Source organism: Lycium ferocissimum, chromosome 8 (assembly GCF_029784015.1).
Source record: "Lycium ferocissimum isolate CSIRO_LF1 chromosome 8, AGI_CSIRO_Lferr_CH_V1, whole genome shotgun sequence".
NCBI lineage: Eukaryota > Viridiplantae > Streptophyta > Magnoliopsida > Solanales > Solanaceae > Lycium > Lycium ferocissimum.
The window spans coordinates 50588577-50599872 of NC_081349.1; the positions used below are offsets into that span (position 1 = coordinate 50588577).

Sequence of the window (11296 nt, forward strand, 5' to 3'; positions counted from 1 at the left end):
AAATTAACAGTTTTAGTCCCGATCAATCATTTATCGAACACTGTCTGTTAGATAATTACGATAACTATGAAAAGACAAATTGAGAGAAACCCATATTTAAAGGTATAAATTTTGTAGTTTCTGCTTTTTTTTTTTAAATATATTTTTAGTGTCAAGTGTAGTATTTTGTGTTGCATATTTCAGGAATTGATAGAACTTTCTTAGTCTTTATAATTTGTTTTTTTTTCCCACTATTTCCGTCAAATCTAACAGTCAAAATGTCGTAAATATTTGACGGAGACTAAAAATATTAATTTTAACAAACTTAAAAGAACAAAACTATTACTCTGCCCGTCCCGTTTTATATGAGGGAGTTTGATTGGGCACGAAATTTAAGAAATAAGAAAAGACTTTTGAAACTTGTGGACTAAAATAAACTATAGAAATTTATGTGATTAGAAATTATTTCGTTAAGGGTAAAAAGGTAAATTTAAAATTAAATTACTACTAAATATAGAAAGGTACCTTCGAATCCGTGCATGCCGGCGTTGAGGACCAAGAAACTGTTCGATGTTAAATCTATAACAATTTCAATGGTATTATTGAAACTTTCTTGAACATGAATACTCACTTTACCCTTACGTGAACCAATGGGTCCACTCTTATGCGAACTAACTTTCAATAGACCTTTTGCCATATATTATCATCTCGTAAATATGAGTCAGAGATATATGGATATATCCATTTCATGTCAAAATAGATTTTTTATTTATACATCGGCTCTTCTGACAAGTCTGATTATCCGTGTGGTCATAGTGTGATATAAATTGGGACGGATGGAGTAAGTGCATACTTGAGCCAACCCTCAAACATAAAGGACCATTGTTGTAATTTTCTCTTCGAATAGTGCTTTTTCCTCTTGGGTCATTTTGCGGTTGGCCGTCAGGACAGAAGAGCGAAAAATGGCTTGTCTTCAATATGGACGGAATAGTATCCGTCAACAGTTGAAGAATGTGAAGAGTATTTTCCAGAAATGTGATGGAGGTTTACACCATCCACTATATCACGCCGTACAAGGTGTCAGATACAGAAAACTACAAGTCATTCTCACTACTGTAAGTCATCACTATTAAAACGAATTCATTCATTCATTCATTCATCCAATTGTTACTGACATGATCAATTTTCCCTGACCTAAATTACCGATTTGCACAGGCAATTTATTAATGACGTAATCAATATTATGTCTATTTGATTGATTCATTTTGAACTGACCCTTTAGTAATTTTAACAATAAGGGTGTGTTTGGTATGACGGAAAATGTTTGGGGGTGGGGGTGGGGGTGATGGTTGGGTGGGGCTTAGGGCAGTAGGGATGAGGTGGATAGTGTGGGGTGGGTTGGGGATGCGTTGGTGTGTTTTAATTGATCTGGAAAATGTTTTCCCTCAGATTCTTAGGGAAAACATTTTCCGTCATACCAAACACAACCTACGTCCTTTACTATTTGATTAATTCATTTTGAACTGACTCTTTTGCAGTTTCGACCTGATTCTTTCACTTTTTTTTGTTTAATACTGTGTTTTTGCTAAGCAGAGCATAGACAAGCTTGGAAAAGCAGGGGAAACTGTGAAAGTAGCGCCTGGATATTTTCGCAACCATCTTATGCCCAAATTGCTGGCTGTACCAAATATTGACAAGTACAGGCATCTCATGGAAGATCAGCGAAAGGTTTTCTTCGTTCCATTTGTACTTTTAAGTGTTCGGTTGTAAATATTGATACTGCTCTGATTAGGTTTACGTGATTGTGAGAATTTGATATGTTGGTTCTTTATTTTCCTGCCGTGGACTTGAATGTTGATTGATAGTTTGAGTGTACGAGATGTTAAAAGTAAGGAATTTAGTATACCCCTTGATGAGAACACGGAGTTCTTTTGAATCTAGTAGTCTTGGAACTTGCTCTATTTTATGTGCGTCAATTCTTAGAAGTACAGTTGCAATGCAGGTAAAAAGCTGTTCTGCCCATGTCCTACTTGCTGTAATATTATCATAACAATACAAGCCTCCCATCTGCAAACAAATAAATACTCTTTGTCGTCAAATCATATCTAATAGGAACCTAAATGACTTGAATTTTCCCAAGAAGGAGAAACTTCCACAACACTTGTGCATTGGGGCTTTTTGAAATACAATAGGGACAGCCATTATCAGCTGCTCGTTTCGTATCTTGAAGAAAGAGTAGGCTTAAGTAATCGGGATCAGGTCAAAAATAGCTTTGGTATTACCCTAATAATTTATGGCCTCTGCCTGATCCCGAATGCACATCTTCTTAGGTTCATCTTTGATTGATGCTTTCTTAACCTTTCAAAGACCTTTGATAAATTTTCGATGTGGTCGCTTCTTTCGTTTGAAAAGACTACAGATGATCCACATAAGGTTCACATATATTATGTTAGAGGTCACTGATAATTTGTGTCATCTCGCTTTTCTTTGTTCCTCTGCATAATTTTCACTCTTTACAGAACAAACAAATATCTTAGCGCACCTACAGTTAAAAAGGCTGAGTATGTTGGGACAAATATGTTAATTTTCCTGTGTTGAGCATGTGGTATACCCTGTCATGTTTTACATTCAACAATGTGTTTTTTACATTTGGCCCTTTGGTCTTCACATTTTTCCACATTGTAAGTGGTGCCATTTGTGAATAAAAGTTAAAAAAAAAAAAAATAGTTTTCTCCGTGCTTTCTCTTTGTATATTGATTACATTCTTGTGAAATGATGTATTCATCTGCTTAGCGTTTCAAATTTGCTGCCTCTCTGCCAGCTTTACCAACGCGAGGAAGTTGAAGAGGTTAAAATAGTTCCAGCAACCAAGGAAGATAAGATGAAAGAATACCAGATGGCAGCAAACCGCCTGGATAGAACTAAGTTGGTCAGTATCTTATGTTACAGCTCTTTGGATTTTGAAACAGTCTTCACTAATGATTATCAGTAGTCTTATATCATATCTCGCTTGATTCATCATGAACTTTTTACGATCCTGTGATATTGCTGCTATTTCTTCTGAAAGATGGTACAGAAGAGGAAACTAAAGCTACCTGATAATCTTTTAGCTCACACAAACTGGTTATATTAGCAACCTAGCATAACTGGTATAAAATAGTTGTAACTTGTCATAGTGACAGGATCTTTCTATATTGACAATGTTTTCAAGATTCAAGATTCATGCTATGGTTCTTTCGAACTGTCTCAGATACCCTTCGGTAATTGGTCCATCGTAGTTATTCACCTTTATTTCTTTTATCTGAACTGCAAATTCTTTCAGGTACTAAGAAAGCTCGCAAAGAAACCATTGACAAAAGATGACAATGGGGGGACTTTTATTCAGGAACCTGTCGGAAAAGATGAAATCGTGGCTGAGGTAATACTTTGTTCCTGACTTTTGTCTTTATACTTTTTACATTTCCATTAGAACTCCTATTGATAACTACTGCCATGGTGCGCTTGGGGTAGAGAAAATTTACAATAGTTCATACTTGTGAAAATTGCTTTGCCTTTAATGGCAGCCAGGAAGCAAGTTGATTTTTTTTTAATATTCTGTCTTCTCGTTTTCGTCCTCTAAAAGGTATATTGTCGTTCTTTATTTTTTTTTTTCTCTGTTCTATTTGTAATGATAACTTTTATAAAATATACGTTCTATCGGAACTTGTGCAATATTCTGCCTTTGGGGAACAAAATTCTATACAGATTTCCCCGACCCCTCTCTTTTCCAAGTTATATTAGTTGTTGGTAATTTTAATTTTGTCTTGGACATATATTAATATGTCTGTACATAATAGCTAGGTTTCTCGCCCTCATAGCTTGGGTCTAGTGGTAAGAGCGATATTTGTGATGTGTGGATTAGGCACATGTCATAGGTTCAAACCAGACAAAAGCCTGGTATTTAAGTGGAGAAGGGTAGAGGGATGGGCGCATCACCCATAGAGCTTCCAACCATGCCCAGTGGCCCTTGGGGATTTTGCGGTTTTCAAAAAGAAGAAACAGCTGGATTTCTCTAGGATATAAAATTACCTTAGTGGGCAAGCTAGTTTATTTCCTCACTGATGTTCAAACTTAGGTTGGCAAGGATTTTAAAACTCAGTAGTACATTTAAAAAAAAAAGAATGTTACCTTTTTCAAAAAAAAGAAAAGAAAAAGAAAAGGACACTAAAAATTCTAGATCCTCACCTATAAAAGAAGGTACAGATTCTCTTATTCAAAAAAAAAAAAAAGGTACAGATTCTCTGCTTTATATTTGAGTATATGGGACGAACAGAATAGCAAGTTGTTTCAAAAAAGTGAGAATGATGTAGAAAGCATTAAGAGATTTTTTTCATTTCACTTGTATTTTGGTTTATGGAGAAAATATCATGTTGTGGATAGTTGTCGAAGTTGGCGGAAAATGTATGACCGTAGCATAGTCACGTGCACATCTTTTTTGGCACCGACTTGGTGTTTATTATTGAAACTTGTTGACTTCCTGTTAAAAAAAAGTAACTTTTTGACTTATCCCCCAAAGTAAATAGAATATTCTGTAGTTCTAATCATTGTTGATTGTGGAAAAAATAGTTCATTCTCTTTCTAATGTTCTTTAGTGACAGAATTTTGATCCAATATTGACTATGTTTTTTATTTGCTAAGGTTGACTATGGCTATGGTCTGTATGTTCCCTATGAGTATAGTTGCTAACAGCTGTTCCAGTGAATTTCTCATTGTTTTCTGTAGCTTGAGTGAGCTTGTCATTCTGGGCTTCTTGATTTCCCTATAATTGAACTAGGATCAACATCAAAGTTTGAATGGGGACATTTAACTTAAGGCCTAATTGGCTGAAGACAGTCAGGTGTAGCAAATTTAAGTTGTAATCTTCGGCATGACATATACCTTTTGACTAAAGCTATGTGCTTCAAATGTTTTTCTTTTCTAGTTCAATAAGAAGGATGTGTATAAAGGTTTAATAGTCATCACGGCTATTTTACTGATACAAAACATGGATATGGATTAGAACAAATGTTTGTATGAAGGTATCAATCAAAACAAATAAACTGTTTTTAGTATGAAGATTTACAGAACTAACAAAATATGAGGGAAATAGTCTAAAAGCTTCAATTGGGAAACTAAAATTATTGCTGTTTTTCACTCTTGCAAGTTGTCTTTAGCTCCAGCAATCTCAGTTTTTACAACCTTGGCCAATTTCTTGACCTTTTTCTGTTTTCTATTTGGTGCCAAGTGAAAGTTACTTGAGGAAAATCCTAACGCTCTCACTGAGATTTGGCAGCAGTTTTCTTTCTCCTTTTGCTGTACTTATAGCCGTTACATTGTTTTCTTTATGTGGATCTGCTTGCTGGTGTCATATGTTATTTGCTAAACTGAAAGCCTTACCATCTTAACTGTATGACTGGGTCACTAGTTCTTCACATTCCTTCTCCTAAGTTGTGTGTGGAAAGGCTAGAGATAGACTACCTCCAACTTTTAGCACCTTCTTTTCCTTTTGGAATCTTTTTGTGATTATGTTGTTAGGAGTTTGGTTTAATAATTTGATGTACATGTTCTATTGAGACACTGGCCCTCTGTTTTTCTTTTCTTTTATAAACGAAATATCCCCTTGGGTCAATATCTTGATTGGTATGTGGATGAGTATTTGAAGATTACCAGTACCTGAATGTATGGCGATTGATGAGTAGTTGATGTTCTCACAAATCTATCAAAGTTGAGTGTGAAATAATCATACTTTATATTGTGGAAGATCTCTGGTTTAGTGCCATATTCTTCATAATCGTGAAGAGTATTACTATTAAATAGAGAATGTGTAGAAACATACAATTCTTTTAATCAAAATGTAGAACACACTTTGGTTGAAATGTACCACATGTCATTGATATGGATATGACAACATAAGATGCATTTTTTTATAAGGTAAAAGTTTTATAGAAATATATATATATATATATATATATATATATATATATATATATATATATATATATATCATCCTTAAGCGTATGCTGAGATGTACAACAGGGTACATCATAAGAAATTCTTACAGATTGTGCAGAGAACTAACGAAGTCAATCATGCCCATTACGAGTTCATGTAGACTTGCCAGTTTGCTCCAATGTCTTCTAGAGTTACTCTCTCCAAATAACCAACCAAATTTTTGGAGGGATTGCATTCCAGACCCGTGAATGTATGCCCCTCAGCCCCATTTTGCGCCAACTTTGTAGAAGTTTCACTGCAATTCTAGGCATTGCCCATTTTAGGCCCAAAATGTAAAAAACATGTCCCACAATTGGGCAATAGTTTTGCAATGCAGAAATAGGTGTTCTTCACATAGGGAGCATCTGTTGCAAATGTATAGGCATCTTCTTTGGAAATTAGTCTGTGGGAGACATGCAGTTTTGCCTACTAACCAAGTGAAGAAATGAACTTTATAAGGAGCAAAACTTGTCCAAATTTTCTCCAGGCCAGCTGATGTAGCATTCTGTGAATTCAATAAGAGTGTATAGCATGATTTGACTGTAAAGATGCCATCTTTCTTGCCCTTCCAATAAATGGTATCTTTCTTGTCTGAACTTGTGGAACGGTTCCTAGTAGTGGAGGTAAGATGCGGGTCCTCTCTAATTCTCAGCAGTGTTATCAAAAGCGAAAAGCGCAAAAAAGCTCTAAGGTTTGTTGGGGCTTTAAGCGCAAAGTGCAAATAAAGCGTGGGCTTTAATGAAAAAAGGCGCAAAAGGAGAAAAAATATAAATATATATGTTTAGTCCAAGAAAATAATTATAAGCACGAATAACAAATATATGGACAACGAAATTGAATCTTTTTAACGATAAAAGTGAAATATCAATTGTTTAGTGTCTCAACTTTAGGAATCACTCATTGGCAATGAAAAGTATGTCTTAGAGTTTTGATGACGACACTAAAGCCCACATTAAGCGAGGCGAAGTGCTCAACATGTTTTGAGCCTCGCTTCAGGGCTTAAGCGCGCCTTTGACAACATTGATTCTCAGTCGTTGCAATTCCTCCCGAAAACAGTATTCCAGCTATAATTAGAGTAATATCCAGATACAGAAGCACTCTGATTTGCAGCCAGAGTATAAAGAACATGGAAGTCCAACTTGCAAGGGTGTGTCACAGCCAAGTGTCATGCCAAATGCTAATCTTCCTACCATCGCCCAACTTTGAAGTATGTTTTGCCTCTGAAGTCATCCCAGAATGTCATGATATTTTTCCAAACAGATTACCCGTACGGGAAGTTAGGTACCTTCTTTAGCCGTTGGTTGCACATACCATATTTGTTTTCAATGACCTTTCTCACATCTTCCTCTTGTGTTAATCTCCAAAGCCATTTGTTCAGGAGATTGACATATTGACATAGTGTGTTCTCAAGTCCCTTACCTCAAGCCACTAGAGTTTTTGTCTTTCAAGACTGATCTCCGCTTGACTAGATTGAAGGTGTGGTTTCTCTGTTTCCTTGCTAAAGAAAGTCTCTACTGATCTTGTCGATTCTTTTCGTCACTGAAGCAGGTATAGGAAATAAGGACATAGTGTAGGTAGGAAGGGAATCCAATACACTATTTATTACAACTAAACTTTTCACTGGTCAAGAGATATTGCCTTTTCCGATTTGATAACCTTCTTTCACATTTTTTCAAGAATGCCATTCCATATGGAGGCCAACTTGTGTTTATGTCACAGTGGTAGTTCCAAATATGTGGAAGGTAATGACCCTATGTTACACCCAAGAGTATTAGCCAACTGTTGGAGGTTCTAGACTTCATTATCAGGCAATAGCCGTTTTTTGCAAGTTCATATGAAGGCATATGACAAGAGGTATAGTGTATATTCACAAGAGGTATAGTGTATATTCAGGTCAGCTCACACAAGATTAAAGTATCATCCACATAAAGAATGTGGGAGATGGAAAGCCTTTCCTGGTACCTTGTCCATGCTGAGAAAGCTGTAATCCAAATCTGTTCCATTGCAAATGGAAGTATGTTGCTAAGATCTTCAACACTTCTGAGAAGGAAGGGGGAAAGAGGATTCTCTTGCCTTACTCCCTTGTGTGTCTGAAAAAGATCCTTTCCAGAACCATTTATCAACACTGACATCCTGACCCTTATGAATGCCATTTGAGAGTCGCCAACAAACCTTTTTGTTTTAAATAACTGTGGTGTCCGGGCCAGCTTGTGCGCGTCTCGACTAATTCCACAGGATACCTGCCACCTCCCACTAGCAATAGATTCCAAGTAACTCTGTCCACCAAGTGTTGCCAACAAACTTATCAATAACTTTCTTTCATTTTCCCGACAGTAGCTTGGATACAATCTTCTAAAAGCTACCAATCAAACTAATAGGTATGTGATCTCTAACTTCTTCGGCTCGTTGCTTATTTGGGATCAACACAATGTGAGAGGCATTGGAACTTTTTTCAAATTGGCATGTCGAATAAAAATTTTGTATTACGTTCATCAAATCTGTTCTGATCACATTCTAGCATTTTTTTTGTATAATCCCAGCGTGAAACCGTCCAGACCTGATATTTAATCACTTGTGTACTGCTGAATGACTCCTAAAACTTCGTTTTCGTCAAATTCCCTTTGCAGCCATTCATTCTTTCTGGAAAGTTGTTAACCAATTTATGAATGAAGAAAGTTAATACACAGATCACCAACCTAGTTTTTTGTAAGGATTATGTTTGAAGACAAATTTGGAATGCGTACGCAAAGAGGATGTTGAAAATGAAGCTCCAATTGTCAAGAAAGATTGAAGAATTTGAAAAGACATTTAAGGGGGAATGCTGATTAGTAAAATTCAAAAAAGTACAGGAAAGGAAACCTTATTCGATGACTACTCCTCCTTCTGAATAGAGACGCCTATCAATTGAGAGTTGGTGCAGCTGGTGGAATAAATCTACCCGGAGCTTCCGCTGGTATAATGAAAACATACGGGCTTTTTCTTCTGCTTGAGAAATAAGCATTCGGAACACTAAAACTTCAAAGGGGGTTGTGTTGATGTAAGTTGCTTTGACTCGGGTGCGGGTATCTGACACGGATGCGCATCTGATGGTCGGATTTGGCAAAATCTGAAGTTTAAGATCAGGGGTACGGATCGTGTATGTATATGGGTGCTGGAATTCGGCTAAAAAAATTCAAAATTATAAAAGTAGAGCTATAAAGATTTTCTAAATTTTGAGAGATTCTGTGGAAAACTTACATTTATGTTGTCGAATTCAATCTTCCAATTTTCCAAGATTGGCGTTAAAAAACAAAATTAATTGTCAAAAAATCAACATGCTAATAATTAATTTAGAAACTATCACTCTTTTCCATGAGAAAGAAAACATTTATAAATAGCAAATATTGACCAAGAGGAAAAGCTAAAAAGGATTGAAGTATGTCATTTCTTATGTCTTAAATTTGTTTTATCTTTTATTTTGAGAAATCAAAATCTCAATTTTCTCCCCAAATTTGTCCATGGTCCCTGGTCAAAGTATCCAATGTGAATTGACTGAATCCCACACGTGCCTCGCACTCGCACCTGTGTCGATACGACACGGGTGCGGCAACAAAAATGAAGAGTCCGCGCAACTTAGGTGTTGATACATTGACTTATGAATACATTTACACCGGGCGAAACACAACCTATCCAGGAATCTAAACTTAAATGTTTGAGTGTCTAGATTCATGTCTTTTAGTTATCCTAGGTGCATATGATCATTTGTATTATCTAGGTGACTTTTATGGGGTATATATGTGGTTAGATTCAAGTGTGTGTGAAAGTACCTAATAGGCGTGACCCTAGAAGATTCTATTAGCACCTATATAATTCCCCTTTGAATTGATATTATGTAAGAAAGGAGCTTTTCTAATGATATGAAGGTAGTGCACACACAAAAACATTAAAATGGGGGTAGTACACACACATATATGTCTCTCTGTTTGTGTGTGTGGAGGGAATGCCAACTTCAGTCTTTGCAAACTATATGTTGGGTGGAAATTATTTTGTGTGACCTATCTATAATGTAACATTCAAACCTCCATAAGTATTTGGATGTTATTTTCAGTTCACTTTACAAGTCAAATCTTTATTTGATTTGCACTTTCAACTTATTGGCCTATATCCTTCTATTGGTGGTGGGCAAGGTGCATAATTTATGTCGTGGAAAGTTGGGACTTTCTATCTGCAAGATCGCAACATGTAGTGTCATGTAGAGCTGATTTGAGGAGTTTTCAAACTTTTGGAGAATATCACACCTCTGCTATAGATTTTATGGTAGACAAGATTTTTTTCACAATAAATCAGAGTCTAATGGATGAAATCTACATCCTCTTATGACCTTGAGACACCTGACTTATATTAGTAACTTAATGATACCAACTTGGCCAATATTACTGTTGGTTACCGTACATAATATCTCTAAGATTGACCTTCAAATGACATTAGATAGGAGATTACGGTGTATGATTGACATGTCTCCTCCTTCCTCACCAAAAAGAAAAAGAGAAGAAGAGAATTTGACATGTCTACTCATAACTGGTTCCTCTCTTATGCAAAGCCCTAATTAGGAGCGGGAGCCTTATGTCCAGTGTCTTTTAAATTCCATCATATCATCGATAAAATACAGATATGTACGAAGATACCTCAATCGCTGCAAAACCTCATTATTTTGTTTTTCCTTTTGTCATTACATTGTATTTGTGATTTAAAGGTACTCCTTGAATTTTCTTGTCAATTGTGGAATGAAATTTCTAATTTTCTGCTACTCAGTTATATTAAGGTAATGCTCAAAACGTAATGCTAATTTCGTGCTGCCAAAATTCTATCTTCTTTATCAGGTGGCGAGACAGATCTCTGTTCGGATTGAACCAGAACATTTGGTTCTGGATACACCTTTGCACGTGATGGGCGAGTTTGAAGTACCACTGCGGATGCCAAGGTCCATTCCGTTGCCAGAAGGTAAGACCCAATGGGTTCTGCAAGTCAAAATTCGGGGCAAATGAAGAGAACACTTTCAAGAACATTCGATTCCGAAAGACCGGATTAATGATTAATGGTCATCCATAATACAGAGTAGTTGTGACATAAATTAAGTCATCACTGCTTTCGAATGTGATGATGGCCTGAGCTTTATTGTTCATCTGTAGCTTTAGCATAGGTGCTTGTCTCTTGGCAGATAAAGATTAGCATTTTCTCCAGCTATATTTAGATTTTTGGAAATTAGCATTTCTAACTTGTTGGAAATTTTTGGTGGATGATAATGAGATAGTTGGACTGTTTGCCCTTC

General features: G+C 36.2%; 1 protein-coding gene across 1 annotated transcript; it reads left to right on the forward strand.

The window, feature by feature from the left end:
- Positions 1-725: 725 nt before the first annotated feature.
- LOC132068705 (uncharacterized) lies at positions 726-11296 on the forward strand. The gene is made up of 5 exons (XM_059462374.1): positions 726-1094; positions 1573-1707; positions 2801-2908; positions 3302-3397; positions 10848-11296. The coding sequence occupies exons 1-5, from the start codon at positions 942-944 to the stop codon at positions 11010-11012; spliced, it is 657 nt and encodes a 218-aa protein (XP_059318357.1). The 5' UTR covers positions 726-941; the 3' UTR covers positions 11013-11296.

Coding starts and splice junctions, on each gene's coding strand:
- LOC132068705 (XM_059462374.1), top strand. CDS start 942: ATGGCTTGTCTTCAATATGGACGGAATAGTATCCGTCAACAGTTGAAG. Junction 1,708..2,800: donor TCATGGAAGATCAGCGAAAG/GTTTTCTTCGTT, acceptor CCTCTCTGCCAG/CTTTACCAACGCGAGGAAGT. Junction 2,909..3,301: donor GCCTGGATAGAACTAAGTTG/GTCAGTATCTTA, acceptor AAATTCTTTCAG/GTACTAAGAAAGCTCGCAAA.